The sequence below is a fragment of the Canis lupus genome, chromosome 11 (assembly GCF_003254725.2).
Source record: "Canis lupus dingo isolate Sandy chromosome 11, ASM325472v2, whole genome shotgun sequence".
In the NCBI taxonomy this organism is placed as follows: Eukaryota; Metazoa; Chordata; class Mammalia; order Carnivora; family Canidae; genus Canis; species Canis lupus.
Window position 1 is genome coordinate 35420661 of NC_064253.1, and position 18542 is coordinate 35439202.

The following is an 18542-nucleotide window of genomic DNA, read 5'->3' on the forward strand; positions in this document are numbered from 1 at the left end:
CTCCTGTCCTGGGGACACTCGCCCCGGCCTCAGCCCGGCTCCTCGCGGGGCCCCTCCCCCTTGGATGCCTTTTGTGTCTTTATTTCTTTTCCCCGTCTTCCTACCTTGATAGAAGCACAAACTCTTCTCACTGTAGCATTCCAGGTGTTCTCTCTTTAATTCTCAGGCCGAATTCATAGATTTTCAGGATAATTTGAAGGTTTTCTAGGTAATTTGGTGGAGACAGGTGATTTGGGGACCCTACTCTTCTGCCATCTTGCACCTCCTCCTCAAGTTAATATTAATTAATTTTTCTTGGTATTATTTAATGTCAGTAATCATTATATTCAGCATTGTTGCAGCTGCTATGAACATAAAAATAAATATAATTACTCCAATAAACATACAAAAAAATATCCATATATGCTAGGCTAGCACAGTGCAAATATGGGGTTTGCTGAGATAACAAAGGACATAGCTGAGGAGTTGCAAGCCAGTTGAGAAACAGGGAATACATATATTAGACACTGGAATGATGTATTATATTGAATGTTATAGGTAAAATAAATTTTACTGTTTATTCACTCAACAGTGATCCATTAGACACTATTTCACTAATTCTTTTTTTTTTAATTCTTTATTTAAAAAAGATTTTATTTATTTATTTATTTATTTATTTATTTATTTATTCATTCATTCATGAGAGACAGGCAGAGTGAGGCAGAGACACAGGCAGATGGAGAAGCAGGCTCCCTACAGGGAGCCTGATAACAGGACTTGATCCCAGGACCCTGGGATCACCACCTGAGCCACAGGCAGACACTCAACCACTGAGCCACTCAGGTGCCCCTCAGTAATTCTTTTAAATCAGTGTTCTTTATTATATGTTAATTGGTATATGAAGCTACTGAACTCTTTTATTCATGACTTAAAGAATTGATTGTTAACAAAAGAACTGTGTATTTTCATTATAATTACTATGCCTTCCATCAATGGGATTCTCAGAGAGTATGTTCATGAGAGGCATATAGAATTAAACTTATATCACCATATATTCTTAGAAGTCAATGCATCAGTAACAGATAGAAATAAATGCTACATGGAGATATTATGCTTTTATCCAATTTACAGTTTTATTTTATGTATAACTTCTAGGCAATGTGGTTTCCAAAATCTGCTGCATAAATTTTTAAAAGATTTATTTATTTATTTGAGAGAGAGAAAGAGAGAGAAAATACTAGCAGGGGAAGGGGCAGAGGGAAAGGGAGAAAGAGAATCTTCAACAAACTCTCCACTGAGGGCTGAGCCTAACACAGGGCTCCATCATGACCTGAGCCCAAATCAAGAGTTGGATTCTTAACCAACTGAGCCACCCAGGCACCCCATGACTGCTGCATAAATTTAGAAATTTATCTCTCTTGGGGAGACTGAGTGGCTCAGTTGGTTAAGTGTCTGCCTTCAGCTGAAGTCATGATCCCAGGGTCCTGGGATTGAGCCCCACATCAGGCTCCCTGCTCTTCAGGGAACCTGCTTCTCCCTCTCCTGCTCCCTCTGCTTGTACTCTCTCTGTCTGTGTCAAATAAATAAATATTTAAAAAAAGTATTCATTTTTATCCACTGAAGAATAAAGAAATAAAATAAGCCTCACATTTTTTAACACAGGGCCTCTGTGAGATTGTTATTTCTGACTCAGGAAACCACTGATTGACCACCTTCTCAGCCAATGTTGCTCTTTAGTGTTGAACCATATGTATTCTTAAAATTGTAAAACATATTTCTATTGGATAAAACTGGCCAAATATGCTTTTTGTGTTTATGATGTAAAGACAAGGTTTAAATTAATTCCAACATCAGAGGCTCTTGAAAATCTCTCTATGCTTGTCATTTTACATGGATAGCATCATAAAACAAATAATGACAGATTAAGACCTGCCTAGCAGAGGGAAAACTAAATTACACGACTTTTATTAAGGCATAAATAAATCTATTAACTATTATCTGGAATGCCAATTAGTAGAAAGTGCACTGACAATTTTATTTATCAACATTAAACACAATTATTAATTACAAACCTGATGAATCCAGCAGCAAGCAGGCCATGTTGGATATGCTGGGACCTTAAGTCCATTATGTGAGAGGGATGATTACCAAAATCCTGTGGGGAAATAAGTAATTGTCGTTGTAAAATTTTAATTGCCTTAGAATAAGGCAAATTATATTTTCTTGTCTGAGAATATAAATAGTATGACATTAAGGTAACAAGCTTCAGTAGTCGTAAATAGAAAATGAATTTACGTTAGGTTTTAAAAAAAAGAAAAGAATGATGATAAAATTTTAGTGTCATAGCGTTCAGTGTAAACAATACGACGTTTCCTTTAGACATGTTGCTTAGTAGGTGAGCTATTTTCTGCATTCGTTTTTTCATATTGAAAATTAATGTAGGAGAGGACTTTTTGAATGACTATCTACAGGTGAATGGGAATTATATAATTGAGAAAATATTTTAATTGTGTTGTGATTGGCAGAGTTGCGAAATGAACAAGAGACAGTTCACATGTTTTCTGTGTCTTTTTCTTTTTTTCCTCCCGAAGATCCAAATTCCAGAATTTGTGGACATATACTCATAGGGGCAGCCAAGAATTCTTTTGCCAAACTCATGGATAAAATTAGTCTGGCTATGGAGAGTATACCTTTGCATAGTAACAGAAGTATTACATATGTAGAAAAAGATTCTCTGGTTCAGAGGTTGGCTCGTGGACTTCATAAAGTAAATACACTGGCCCTGAAGTATGGTCTACGTGGCCATGTGCCCATTTTGGTAGGTATACAATCTCATTAAATAGTGACTTTAGGATTGTAAATTTAACTCTGAATCACACTTATTTGTAGTTTAAATTAGTTGTGCGTGAATATATTTAGATTTCCTTTAGATTTCATGTAATCTCTTAATGCAATGTGTAATAGCACTTTCAAGTGTCTAAAAATCAGAATACAGAAGTTCTGACATGAGTTGTGAATTTACTGTTTTCTATAAGTAGACTGCAGCAGAATGCTGTGAGACATAAACAGATGTCAGTTCCCTTTTCTAGCTATCTCGATTATTTATTTTCTGCAGTTGTTCATTCCATATCAACCAAATTATTGGTCACATAAAAAATAAAGCTTTCACCTCTCAGTTTCAGTTACAGCTAGTATTGTTCTCTGTACAATCTAAGACACATTTAAGTTGGTAAAATGGCCATTGCTATTGATTTATTAGTAAACCTGTAGTTACTGCTTGTAAAATTGCTCTTGATTAACAACAGAAAACCACAGCATCATTACAGAAGCAAATATTTGGATTTACACAAAGACTGCATGCAGCAGAGGTGGAACGCCGCTCACTGCGCTTGGAGGTCACAGAATTCAAACGAAACGTGAATGAAATGAAAAAGGAAATTGACAAAGCCCAGGGTCTCCAGATGCAATTAAATGAATTTAAACAGTCTGTAAGTATGTGCGATTTAAAATACTGTGGCTCTAGTGAGCTCTCCTGTGATAACCATACACATAAACATATATATACATATATATACATAGGCATATATACATGCATATATGATCTCCTTATCTATATATGTTCTAACCTTTTGTTTGTTTGTTTTTGAGTTTTAGTGTCAAAGTCCCATGAATACGATTTCTTTTCCTTCAGAAAACTTCCTTTCTAAAATTCCCCAACAATACTGTATTATATATATCAAAGTTGCTGAGAGACTAGATCTGAAATGTTCTCACCGCAAGAAGAAATGATAATTATGTCACATGATAGAGGTGTTAGCTAATGCAACTATGGTAATCATATTGTAACGCGTAAGTGTATCATCAACAGGTTGTACACCTGAAATGATGTTCTATCTTCATTATGGCTCAAAAAAACAGAAGTCATACCAGATGCTTAAAGGAGTACTGATTTTTTGTCCTGTTAAACTCCTGTTAAAATGTACACTGTGGCTCAAAGTGTAGAAAAAGGAAGTTCTAGTTAGGAGAGATTAACTGCGTTAGCAAACAAACCCCCAAGTGTATACTAAAAATAATAAAATGCTTCTTCCAGGTGAAGAACCTAATGTTTGGAATGGGAGGTGGGATGTCCTTTCTTTTCCTTTTATATTTACTATTTTGAGTAAACTAGATTTTTTCATTTAAATTAAATTGCTTTTCCAAAGAAATGTTCAATCTAACTTCATTGTACTTGTGTATTATTTAAGCAGAAGATAGCTAAGAAAAGAAAGGCTGGATAACAAATAACATTAAATCAAGATCAGAATGTGTAAATATATGAAGCACAATAAAATGGAGATATCTACGTATTCTATTTGCCACCTTGCTGCCTGGGTTAATTAGTAGCACTGCTATTCTTAATGTAGATATAGGAATATAGAGTTAAAAGATTAACCTGAAACTTTAGAATTGTATCCAACTGATGACAACAAATATAAATAAAAATGCAAAATTTGTTTCCTAAATCTAGCAATAAGCTACTTTTAGTACCCCCTTCTTTGGGAAACCTAAGTTTTGTGTAGATTCAACTTCACTTTAAGTGGCTAATTTGGAATTTGCAGTATTAACATTTGTGGAAAGAGAGTGGCAGAGAGCAGTTTAGTTACTAATCCTATGATAATGTAAATTGCTAATGTTAATTATTATTTCAAATAGCTACACCTTGAAAGGGCCAAAAGTTCTATAAATTAGATCAAGTAATCGTGAATTGACTTTCCAATTGGAGATAAGGAATAGTTTTCTTATTGGTGAATGTCTAAAGACACCAATTTTTTCCTTACTTTCTTAGTTTTTTGTTCAGAGAAGGTAAAATTATAGAGCTACCTCAACATTTTTTAATTATAAAAGTAATATGTGGGGCAGCCCGGGTTGCTCAGCAGTTTAGTGTCACCTTCAGCCCAGGGCTTGATCCTGGAGACCCGGGATTGGGTCCCACGTCGGGCTCCCTGCATGGGGCCTGCTTCTCCCTCTGCCTGTGTCTCTGCCTCGCCTCTCCCACCCTCCCTCTCTGTCTCTCATGAAAAATAAAAAGAATCTAAAAAAAAAAGTAATATGTGATAACTGTAAATAAAAATACAAAAAAGTATAAAGAAGAAAGTTCAAATCAGTCTAATCTTACTACTCATAATGAATTATTATTGAATTATGGATGAGTTTTGTTTCCTACATTTTTTGTGTGTACATGTGCAGATGTACGCTCTTACATACAGTTGTAGTTTAGAATGATTTTGCATGTACAATTTGCAAAAAATATATACAAATATTAATATTTACTTACAGTTCTATAAGCATTTTCTTGTGTCACTTGTTATTAATCCCATTTTAGATAAATGAATACTATTCTATCATATGGATATGTCAATTTATTTGACTATTCTATTAATAAATGTTTCATTTTCCCCCTAATTTTCTTTTGCCATTACACTTAAATCATAAAGACTATTTATAATTTTCAAAGCCAGATCCTTTGGAGTGTATCTCTGCCTCCTTTTGATTTGCTTTTAATTTTGCGTATGCTAACTAAATCTGGGATGTTGAGGTGGTCTGCCAAAATGGAAAGAAACAGCTATTTTTTTTTTTTTTTTTTTTTTTTTTTTTTTTTTTATTTTTTTATTTTTTTTATTTTTTTTATTTTTTTTAGAAACAGCTATTGATACAATTTGAGATTTAGAATCTAGTCAACTTTTTTAGGTGTAGATAATAGTGACTTCCCTGAAAATTGGAAGATCATTATGTTGCTTCCTGGAATATGTATGGGGGATTCTAGATATTCTATACAATGTGATTTCCTAGTCCACAGCTAAGTCTTAGGAAAACAAGTTAACATCTTTGATTAGTTTGGAAGTAATCAGGACTCAGTTTCTAGAATCCAGAGAGAATGTTAGAGTTTGAGTAACTCTTACTCTTGTAAGAACTTTGGTTGAATAACTGGCTTACAGCAAAAGCTAGGCATATATTCCAAGAAATGTTTAATGTGAAATAAAAATAGGATTAATTGGGGATCCCTGAGTGGCTCAGCGGTTTGGCGCCTGCCTTTGGCCCAGGGCGCGATCCTGGGGTCCTGGGATTGAGTCCCACTTCGGGCTCCCGGCATGGAGCCTGCTTCTCCCTCTGCCTATGTCTCTGCCTCTCTCTCTCTCTCTGTTTCTCTGTGTGTCTATCATAAATAAATAAATCTTTAAAAAAATAGGATTAATTGAAGTAATAATTGAAGGAATGAGGTAAGTGCTTTTTATATATTTATATTTATATATTTATATATATTTATATATTTATATTTTGACACACAGTTGTGAGGTGTAGTGTTCTCAAGCGATGATTTCTAACATTTAATGACCATATTGACCATGTATCAGGCACTGACCCTAAACACTGCAAGGAGTTGATTTGTTCAGTCCTCTCATATCAGGAATTGTTCAAAATTATTATTATCTTTACTTTACAAATGAGAACATGGGACACAGAGCAGCTAAATAAGTGGCCCGGAGTCACAAAGTTAGTAAGCAGAATCAACAAGATTTGAACATGAGTAGTCTGGCTCTAAAACTCATGCTTTTAACTACTTCAGTGCAGTGGCTAATGTCTATATGTAGCTGTGTTAATAAAGGATTGTTTCATTAAAAACAGAACCGACGGAAAAGTGATGCTATTTTCCTCTAAAAAATAGAGCACGTACTAGCAGTCATCATCTTTCACTGATTTCAGGCAAAGCGCATAGGAGGAAAATAAAATAGCTTCTTTATAGTTGGTCTAAAATTGCAACATAAAGGGAAACATCCTGCCTGGGAAAGCTACTCAGTATTTTTATTCTTTCTGAGCACCCTATTCATCTACTGAGAGTTGTTCTTTAATGCTTAAGCTAACTCAGATGGCACAAGATTAAGAAAAATAAAGTGTACTTTTGTCATGTATCAGACATATAGAAATGTGTGTGTTATACTCTTTATGTTAGCAAATATAGTTTGGAAGATTAAATGATTTAACAGTACATTTAGCTTATCACTGATTTTTTTTTACCTTTTTCTCAGAAATTGATCACTCATGAGAAGTTTGAAAGTGCATGTGAAGAACTGAATAATGCATTACTTCGAGAACAGCAGGCACAAATGCTACTGAATGAACAGGCACAGCAACTACAAGAATTGAATTATAGACTTGAATTGCATTCCAGTGAGGAAGCTGACAAAAACCAAACTCTTGGAGAAGCTGTTAAGGTACGAAAATATCTCTTTCATAGTGTTTTATTTCCTTGAGGTATGGATCTTTGAGGGAATCACTTATAGCTCCTGAATAAGGAATAGAACCTAGGATCTGAAATTTTATCCTGTAAAGGTTTATAAGGATGGAATGAACTTGGTTCTGAGATCTCAGTTCCAAGCATGCATTCACATGTGTTGAAAATGTAAAAGTAGGTTTTACTTGCACATTGAAAACAAAGTAGGGATTTTTTCCAGTAATAATTTTCTAATTTTTCCATTGTTGTTCTTCAATTTTTCATTGTTTCTTCTTTCTTTAGTTCTTTTCTTTTACTTGTTTTATGTCTCCTGATATTAAAACTCTACATACCTTTGGATTTTGAAAAGTTTTGGGTGTGCGTCTATCTGATTTTTACATAAGTGCGCATCTGGGGAGGGGGGAAAGCTTTGGTTAGGAAGAGTTGTTCTCTGTGTTATATATTTTTGGCAGAGGTACTTAGAAGGGAAAAGAGAAATTATAAAAAATAGTTGCCATTTCGGAAATTTTATTAACAAATTTAGGACTATGGTATCTTTGGTAAAAGTTGGCTGTAAAGTATAATGGAATTCTAGTCTCTGTATTTGTGGAGTTTTCACTAGTGAAGTTATGCACAGTGAAATGAAATAATTAATTCTAGGAAAGCCAAAATTATATAAGCCTTGATATTGGGTATCATATTTAATTCAGTAAGCAACTCAGAGTTAATGTATAATTTATCATGCAAATGGTATATATTTATTCTAATAGCTAAACACTAATACTAATAAAATGGTCAAAATTTATTGAGTTTCCTATTTTCCAGGCACTATGCAAAATACTTTATAAGGTATTATCTCATATAATCCTCACACAAACTCTATGGGATCACTTCATTTTGTAGATAAGAGAACCAAGATATAAAGAGGTTACACACATAACCACTGGTAAGTGATAGATCTAGGGTGTCAGACTTCACATCTGCCTCCCTGACCACCTCATTACATATACTATTGATTGACAGCATACACATGCCAGGCTCTGTGCGACATTCTCTACATGAATTATCTTGTATTCATGCTTTTTTTTTTTTTTTTTAATTTTATTTATGGGATCCCTGGGTGGCGCAGTGGTTTGGCGCCTGCCTTTGACCCAGGGTGTGATCCTGGAGACCCGGGATCGAGTCCCACATCAGGCTCCCGGTGCAGGGAGCCTGTTTCTCCCTCTGCCTATGTCTCTGCCTCTCTTTCTCTCTCTCTGTGACTATCATAAAAAAAAAAAAAATTTATTTATTTATTCATGAGAGACAAAGAGAGAGAGAGAGAGAAGCAGAGATATAAGCAGAGAGGGAAGCAGTTTCCATGCAGGGACCCCGATGTGGGACTCAATCCCGGGACTCCAGGATCATGCCCTTGGCTGAAGGCAGGCACTAAACCACTGAGCCACCCAGGCATCCCTCTTGTATTCATTCTTAAACTACCTCTATGAAATAGGCACTATTATTATTCCCACTTTTAAAAGTCTTTATTTAAATTTCAGTTAGTTAAGCATATAGTGTAATATTAGTTTCAGGTGTACAATATAGTGATTCAGCACTTCTGTTCAACACCCATTTCTCATCATGACAAGTGCCCCCCTTAATTCTTATCACGTGTTTCACCAGTTCCTCTGCACTGACCTCTGTTCTGGTAACCAAAAGTTTGTTCTCTAGTATTAAGATAGAATTTCTGGGTTTGCCTCCCTTTCTGTTTTTTTTTCCCTTTGCTTGATTGTTTTGTTTCTTAAATTCCACATATGAGTGAAATCATATGGTATTTTTTTCTGACTGAATTATTTCGCTTAGCATAATACTCTCTAGGTCTATCCATGTCATTGAAAATGGCAAGATTTCATTCTTTTTTATGGCTGAGTAATATTGCATTATTCCACACACACGCGCGCGCACACACACATCCCATGTCTTCTTTATCCATTCATCAGTCGATGGACACTTGGGCTGTTTTCATAATTTGGCCATTATAGTTAATGCTCCTGTACACATCAGGTGTATGTATCCCTTCAAATCCGTATTTTTGTATTCTTTGGGTAACTACCTGGTAGTGCAGTTGCTGGATCATAGAGGACTTCTATTTTCAACTATTTGAGGTGCCTCCATTCTGTTTTCCAGAGTGGCTATACCAGTTTCCATTCCTACCAACGTGCAAGAAGGTTGGTTCCCCTTTATCCACACCTTCACCAACACTGTTGATTTTAGCCATTCTGACAGGTGTGAGGTGATATATCTCACTTCATCTTTGGAGAAATGTGCATTCATGTCTTCTGTCCATGTTTTAAATTGGATTATTCATTTTGGGGGTGTTGAGTTTTATAAATTCTTTATGTATTTTGGATAGTAACCCTTTATTGGATATATCATTTGCAAATATCTTCTATTCTGTAGGTGTCTTACAGCTCTTTTGATTGTTTCCTTTGCTGTGCAGAAGCTTTGTATTGTGAAGTCCCAATAGTTTACTTTTGCTTTTATTTCCTTTGCCTCAGGAGATATTTCTGGATAGAAGTTGCTATGGTTGATGTTAAGAGGTTACTGCCTGTGTTCTTCTCTAGGATTTTTATGGTTTCAGGTCTCACATTTAGGTCTTGAATCCATTTTGAATTTATTTTTGTGTTTGGTGCATTCCCATTGTTTTTTGATGAAACTCAGAGTGTTCAGTTGACTTGCTTGGGGTCTTTGGCCTATAAATATTGAAACTGGGATTTAGAAACTGTTTTAGGAAAAATTAGAAACTAATGAAATTTAAAAGAAGATACAAGTGAATTTAAAGAAGGAATTATAGATGACCTTAAAGAAAAAAATCTCCTAGGACTACTAGGATACTATTAATATTTTGGAGTATATTTTTCCTGATATGTGTATTAAGTCAAACCTTTTGAAATTGCTGTTTTTTACAAGTCAAAAACAAATGCCAGCAATTTTATATGGTTCAACCTGATATATATAGTTTTTCTTATATAAAAGAGAACACACTTACCTACTATTTTATAACATGCTATTAATATATATTAATAACAGTTGTAGACATTCGTATTGCCTGATATGATTCTGATACAAATGTTTTTTCTCCATTCTTATACAAGTAATAAATATTCATTGTGTAAAAATAACAAAGTATAGATGAAGAAAAATAAAAGTTAAAAGAATCCCAAATCATATCATCATATATATCTACAGTCAAAATTTTGTTGTATACTATTTCAGACCTTAAGTTTTATTTATTTATTTATTTTTTTAAATTTTATTTATTTATGATAGTCATCACAGAGAGAGAGAGAGAGGCAGAGACATAGGCAGAGGGAGAAGCAGGTTCCATGCAGGGAGCCTGATGTGGGATTCGATCCTGGGTCTCCAGGATCACGCCCTGGGCCAAAGGCAGGTGCTAAACAGCTGCGCCACCCAGGGATCCGAGACCTTAACTTTTATAAATAATAGACATGTAACCAAATATAAGTGCATAAAATATAATCATACTGTTACATATAATTTTTAATTTACTTTTTAAAAACATCATGTCCACAATTTTTTTCCATGCTAATAAATATAGCAGTGTCATCATCTTTAATGGTTGATGGAGTTCTTTTGAATATGCATAGTTTATTAGTCTAGTTTCTTACTGTAGATTTAGTTTCATTTTCCTTCCTTCCTTCTTTCCTTCCTACCTACCTACCTACCTACCTACCTACCATGTAATTCTAAGATGAGAAACTCTGTGGCTAAATCTTTATATACATATCTGTGATTATTTCCTTAGCATAAATTCCTAGACGAGGAATTACTAGGTGAACTGCCGCATAAATTTTAAAGTGTAAATATTATGAATTGGCCTACAGCAAATTTTTATCAGTCAACTTTTCTACTAAAAGGTATGGCAGTTTCACTTTTTAGCCCACCTGGCTATTACTACTTCAAAAATTTTGCCAATTTGATCAGTATGGCCTTGTCACTGTAATTTGTATTTCTTTGATTACTAGTCAAGTTGGAACATATATTTTTAGAAATATATTGGTTCACATTTTTATGCTTCATATCTGATTAATAGATAATGCAATTAACTAGGCTTTGACAAAGCATATAATTGTGTCCTATTGGAGTCTTTCTGTAATAGCTTGGAGTTTGTGTTTAGGTATAGTATCTTACAGAAGATAAAAAGCTGTTCATATTAATTTCTTTAAAATGCCAGTAGCTTAAATATTGTTGTCAGGAGTAGAGAATTGTTTAATTACTATCTCTTAATTAGAACTAGCAGGTGGTGATGTGAAAATGCTCTCTTGTGGGAGGCAGCATAGTTCATCAGAAAAAGCACTGGCCTTGGAACAAGTATTTCTGAATTCAAATCCCAATTCTGCCACTTGGGCAAATAATTTAACCTTTTTCAGCCTAAGTTTCATCTTCTGCAAAATTAGGGGTAATGATATTTATGTTACAGAATTTTTATGAGAATTAATTGATACTGGTTGAAAAGCAAGTATATGCTTGATAAATATTCTTTTGTGTTTTATGTGTCCTATGCATAACTTCATTTAAAAAATGAAGTGTCTTGCTTTGTTTTTAGTCATTTTTCTGTATGTAATAGTTTTTTATGAATCATACTTTGGATAGGATATTCAGAAAGGCCTTCCTTCATGATGCAGCTAGATTTTGGCTAAGAGACTGTATTACAGTGGTGCATTAAAGAGTCAAGGAATCTCCAAGGACAAGAATATTATAACATCAACAAAGCTCAGTAAGTGGAATCAGAGTTAGCACTGGGAAAAGATGCTGGACTTACCTGCAGGCAGATATCAAAGTGTTAGAAGTAGGAGGCAACACTTTAGGCTCCACCAGCGGATCAGGCCCTGGACCTGAGGCTCCACACTAAGGAACTGCCTGATAATGTGAATGGGATAATCTCAGGTCAGTAGTATCTGGGCAGAAGCTAATGTAAAGTTTTCTCTGAAAGGAAGTTCCTTCAGGACCCCCCCCCCCCCCCAGGTGAAATTCAACAAAGAAACTGACACATAGCAGATATGTTCATCTTCTATTCAGCCACATCGCTAAATTCTCTTGTCAATTTGAGTAATACTTTATCTGTACTCTTGAGGGGTTTCTACATAGAGCATTACATTATTTGTTCTATAGTGAGAGTTTTGTTTTTCCTTTCTAAACCCTTAATCTTTTAATTTTTTTCCCCCTTCCTTACTGCACTGGCTAGGATACAATGCCGAGTAGAAGTGGAGGCAGCAAGCATCCTTATCTTGCTGCCAGTCTTGAAGAGAATCTTTCTTACATTTCTCCATTAAGAAGGAAGTTTGCTACAGGTTTTTAGTTGATAAATCCTTATTGGTTAAAGGAATTTTCTTCCTAGAGTATGCAGATACAAAAAAAAAATCATGAATGAATGTTTGGATATTATCAAATACATTTTTATGTATCTATTGAGATACTGATATGATTCTTCTCTCTTATTCTGTTGGCCTGTTGAATTATATCAGGGATTGGCAAACTGTGGCTTAAAGCCTGGGTTTGTATGGCCTGTGAGCTAAGAATGGTTTTTTACATCCTTAAAAGATCATGAAAAACAAGCAAATAAATAAACCAAAGAAGAACATGGAACACACAGGTATCTAAAGTTGCTCACCCCCTTATTACATTTTTCAGTATTCTGATGTTAGCCAGCCTTGCATACGTGAAATCAACCCCATTTAGTTGTGATGATTTTAAGAATATATTTCTGCATTCAGTTTGTTAATTTTTCACTTACGACTTTCAAATCGATGTTCTTAATCATGATTGTTTTGTAATTTACCTTTCTTATACTGTCATTTTCTTGGTATCAAATTTGGCTAATGTGAAGGGACTTCTCTTCTCACCCTGAACGCATGGAGTGGGAACTAGATAAAATATAACAAATAATTCATGTGGTATATAGCTGAGCTTAAAACAATGTGAGCAAAATACTCAGATACTAGAAATGGGAGATCCACAATCAAATGGCGAGAGGTGGTGAAATCTAAAGAGCTCACTCACTGTGGCATGCACACCTAGCTGGGGGCTAGAGTTGGTAATCACAACGTTAGGGAAATCCAGTCTTCCCTATCAATTAGATGAGGAAAGAGGTACCTGTGTGAAGCTGGGGTCAGGAAAGGTTGCCCCCTGGGAAATGGGATGGAGACCTTCCTGCCTACCAGCTGTTGGGGAATATGATATCTGCTCTGGACATTGGGTAGGAAAAAAGTCACAAAGAAAATGGAAGCCCAGGCTTCTGCTACATGGGAAAGTAAGGTCTTGGTTTACACTACCTTCAAGTCTAAGGGTTGCTCTGCTGAGAGATGATCTTCCATATGGCCCAAGACTTATAACACCAGTGTGGCCTGGTAGAAGAAAACTTGATAATATTCAGTAGGGTGCTTCAGAGAGCACACAGAAGACTTTTATGGAAGACTCAGTGTTACAGCCATGTGGAGAAATGAATTGCACATCAAATGAGAAAACTGTATCTTAGGTGGTAGGAATATTCAAAATGTTGAAAGATACTTTATTTAAAAAAATTTTTCATACACTTTTATTCATATCACGCTTAGAATATTATGCATATAAAATGATGCTAAATTTTTAAAACTGTTTCCACTTATGCAACCAGGGGACAATATATGGGGAAGCCTTAGACATATGTATCAATGAGAGGAAAAAAAAAACCTAGTTTTGAAAAAAAAAAAGGGTGAGACCAATAAAGCCTGAGATGAGGAAGATGAAAGCAAACAGAATGTACAAGGGGATTTGTTTAGACAGTATGGAATTTATGTGTGTTTAGAGAACATGATTTTGTGTTGTGTGTGTGAAAGGGAATATGTTCTGTTTTCCCTGTATCAGAATATATAATTTTGTATTAGACTGGATTCTCCAGAGAACTGTGTGTGTGTGTGTGTATACATATATATTTGTTTATATATTTATGTCATATATATATACATATATATAAATGAATATATATATATATATTATTCATTCACGTAATTATAAGAACCCAGCCAAATACAGTGAACACTTTAAAGAGAGAGAGAAGGATGTAGGGGGAGATTTATTATGAGGAGTTGGTTCACATGGTTATGGAGGCCAAGAAGTCCCAAGATCTGCAGTTGGCAACCTGGAGACTCAGTAGAGTTGATGGTATAGTTCCAGTTAGATTGTTAAGGCCTGAGAAGCAGGAGAGCCAATGATGTAAGTCCCAGGCTGAGTCTAAGTTAAAAGGCAAGAGAGGACTGATGTCCCAGCTTGAAAATAGTCAGAGAAAGCAAATTCTCCCTTTCTGAGATTTTTAAGGATAAAGGGTACTTTAAAACATACTTTAAGTGTATTTAAGTATTGTAAGAAATAAGGTATGAATAGATATTGTAAGCCAAGCAATGAAGATGTCATTGAAATTAAGATTGCAGTGAATGGCTTGAACATTGGGTAGACGTTGAAAGGATATTAGCGAACTGGAAGACAGTGAGGAAATCACCCAGAATACTCTGCAGAGACAAAGTGGTAGAGAATCGGAAGTTAATAAAAAAAAAAAAGAAAGAAAGAAAAAAAAGAATGAGATATATTTAATGAAAGAATGAAAGTAGAATAAAATTGCTTGAAAAATATTTAAACTCTTAGAAGAAGAATCAGTGCAAAGAGTATTTTGAGCAAGAATGACTAAAAGTTTTATAGATTTAAAGAAAAGAGTAACTCCTCAAATTAAAGGAACCCACTGTGAGCAAGATGAAAAAAAATCACGAATAAGCACATAGAAACATAGTAATGAAACTATAGAATAGCAAAGACAAAGAGAAAATCTTAAAATCTGTGGGCTTAGGAAAGATAATCTTTCAGTTGCTGATCTTGAATTATTGGAACTAGCTTAATAAGTAAAAATTCTCAAAGAACTCAAGTCAGTAAATGCAGCAAGCCTTGAAGACAGCAACTAGACAGATTTAGCACACCTCTCTACTATTGGGCACTATAGACAAATGGAAAATGTCATATGGAAAAAAGTGGAACAAGTCAAAGATTTATTATTTTTTGCCTTACTTCCCACTCAACAACTTTACGCTGTTGGTCTACAATATCCCTAGTGTCACTGAACAACCTCTGAAGCAGTTTTGTTAGGAAGCATTTTTTAATTTCATATGATATAGTTCATTAGGCAAGGAAAGCTACATATCCAAAGTATTTTATTTTTTTAAAAATTTTTTCCTTGACTTTATGTAAGCTGAGATTTAAATTTAGTCACACTTATACTAACCATTTGATCTTGGATTCTGCCTTACATATTTTTATTTTTAGTGACATACATGAAAGAATAATTAAAATAAGCAGTTACTTTAATGAGGGAGTCAACCTGTAGGTAAAAACTTGTGGGAGCGAATATAGAAATTTGTGCCTGAAAATGGGTTGCTGTTGTAACCAACACCTAAAGTACGAGGCACTGGCTTAGAACAGATTAGAGGTATAATTCTGTGTTATCTAGATGGCTGCAGGGTGACCACCATTAAGTTCTGTGCCAGGATGCAGACTTGGGTGCATGGAAATAGGGTACCCCAATAGCAGGGGTACCTCCAAGAAAGAATCTTGGAGTATTTATTGGTACATAGTCCTGACTGGAAGCAAGCATTAAAAATCTGCCAACTTTTTGAGGCAATTGTGTTGCCTAAGAAACCACAGATCTGGACTAAAATAGCCTTATACTCTTTGAGCTTTAAACAACAAACCTTAAATGAACCATCTATCATTTTAGTCAATGCACAGAATTCCAAACTGTAAATGTCACGGTTTATTTAGTTATTCACATGCTGATGGGCATTAGGTCTGTTTCATCATAAATAAATAAATAAATAAATAAATAAATAAATAAATAAATAAATATTCTAGATTAGAGGAAGGAGAAACTGAGTAACTGTCCTGAAATGACGTTGCTTATATGAAAAGAAATTTTTAAAAAAAATTTTGCTTTCTCCTAAGTTTGACATTAAAAACGGCTGAATCATTAGGATTAGAATAAAGGTATAGCTATAGTTGCTCCTCATTTTTTTCCTGAGAAAAGTTAGGTATCTAATAAATTCTGATAAGTTTCGATCATATCTGGAATATACTAGATGTATTTATTACTTACAGAAAATTTAAACATTTTTATATTTATAGGATCATTTAATAAAACCAATAATCTTTCTGTAAGGTCAAAAAATCACCTTACAATTTATCTTTCTTAAAAAATAAATTCTGGGGCACCTGGGTGGCTTAGTGGTTGAGAGTCTGCCTTTGGTCCAGGGCGTGATCCTGGGATCGAGTCCTGCATCAGGCTCCCCACCTATGTCTCTGCCTCTCTCTCTGTGTCTCTCATGAATAAATAAATAAAATCTTAAAAAAATAAATTCTGTTCATTTAATTAATACACATATTAGAGCCATTGCTGTGTGGAGAATATACTACTTGGCTTTGTGGAGAATATATTGAACTTAAAAAATAATATTTTTATCTTAATGCTTGGTGAGGTTTTTTTATATGACAATGGATGAGAGCTTCTGAAACTATTATAAAATATTAAATTCTCTAAGTTGTTATAGTTTTGGAATTCTGTGGATATTGATTGAGAGAAAATGGCTTAGGGAAAAAATAAGGATTTATTCACAGCAAGGCTCCCAAATAGTTCCTTGTCAAACTCGAATCCAGCTCTTATTTGTGTGCCCTTTTTCGTCATCATTTTTAAAAAGATTTATTTATTTATTTATTAGAGCGAGAGAGAGTGAGCAAGTCTGGGGCGGGGCAGAGGGAGAGAGTGAGAAAAACTTTAGCAAACTCCTCAGTGAGCTTGGGAGCCTGATGGGAGGCCCTATCCCAAGACCCTGAGATCATGACCTGAGCTGAAACCAAGAGTTGGTTGCTCAGCTGACTATGCCACCCAAATGCCTCAGCTTTTTGTCATCATTTATGTTACCTGCTTACTTCTACTATCTTGTCTTCTATCCATCAAGTGCACAGCCTCACAGGATCTCAAAGACACCTCTTCCCAGCTCCTTGGATCATTCCTCACCTAGCAGCTACTCTGGTATTTTCTTGCTTATGTCTCAATTTTAATGGAAAATTAACTCTATGCTGTATTATTTTCCATTCTCAAACTTAATTACACTTAGATTATGGATGGGAAAGAAGAAACAAGAAGAAAGAAGAGTGTATTTTTTAAAGTTCAAGTGGAGTAATTTGCAGGGATATTTTAGAATTGTAATTGTGGCCAAGGGTCACATTTTATGAATATTTACCTTCTCATTAAAAATATACTGACTTTTATATTATTTTTATTTAAAAATTTTTTTTCTTTTTATATTATTAATAAAATTATTTGACATACTCTGGGGGTGTAGAATGTGAATATTACAATGAATCATTTATTTACCTTATTTTAAATAAATAGCCATATTTTCTCCAGTAAACTTTTAAACAAAAGAACCCTCAAATTCATTTACTTTAAAAAATTTAAACTTTTTAGTTGATAAACCCTGATTATAATAATAATTAACATCTATCACATAACCCATTTTCATAAAGTAGGATTATTAACGTCATTACTTAATTTAAAAGTCTTATCATTTTTTACTTTAATCCCATATATTTTTTATCTTCCTAATGACTTATACCATTGAGACCTATAGGGTAGTCAATTATATTTCAAGGTCAGAGAAAAAAGAATTAAGAAAACAACAGCTCTCAGAACATTTTTAAAAATATTAATTTAGTAGAGAAGATTCAAGCTAGACCCTAGAATACTCATAAAAAGTTGTTATTCCTATTTTTGTTAATCTGAACAACATAAAGATATAAAATTAAATCCTTTTCTCTTTAAACCTATTATGACATAATTTACTTTTTTCTAAGTGTATCTCAAATATAATTTAAAAATGCCTTCTGCATGTTTAAATTTGTGGTCAAAAAATAGCAATTTGAGATTAGAGTTACTTAATTGAGTACTAACCTTTGGTTAGATTATATTTCAAGTATTACTGAAAGTATTTTGAATCATACAGTTCAACTTTGTATACAGTCTTTTACAAACATTACCTAATTTGTTTTTCTGATTAAATATGATGAAAGTAAGAAAAACTATAAAAACAGAAAAAACAAAAAATGTGTATGCAAATCTATTATCACACATATGTAACCATTATTAATATTTTGACAAATAAAACTGGGAGTATGCTATATATAATTTTGTATCCTGTTTTTTAGGCAGAGTGGCATTATTTTTACATTTACACTCACA

The 18542-nt window shown here is 34.2% G+C and overlaps 1 protein-coding gene across 12 annotated transcripts in view; it reads left to right on the forward strand.

The window, feature by feature from the left end:
• The window catches only part of CCDC171 (coiled-coil domain containing 171), a 322836-nt gene that overhangs the window by 175341 nt on the left and 128953 nt on the right, over positions 1–18542 (forward strand). For all 12 annotated transcript variants that reach the window (XM_025431987.3, XM_025431986.3, XM_025431994.3 and 9 more), the window contains 3 exons: positions 2571–2797; positions 3285–3467; positions 7044–7229. In XM_025431987.3, the coding sequence (XP_025287772.3) occupies positions 2571–2797; positions 3285–3467; positions 7044–7229 (596 nt within the window). The remainder of the gene's footprint in view (positions 1–2570; positions 2798–3284; positions 3468–7043; positions 7230–18542) is intronic.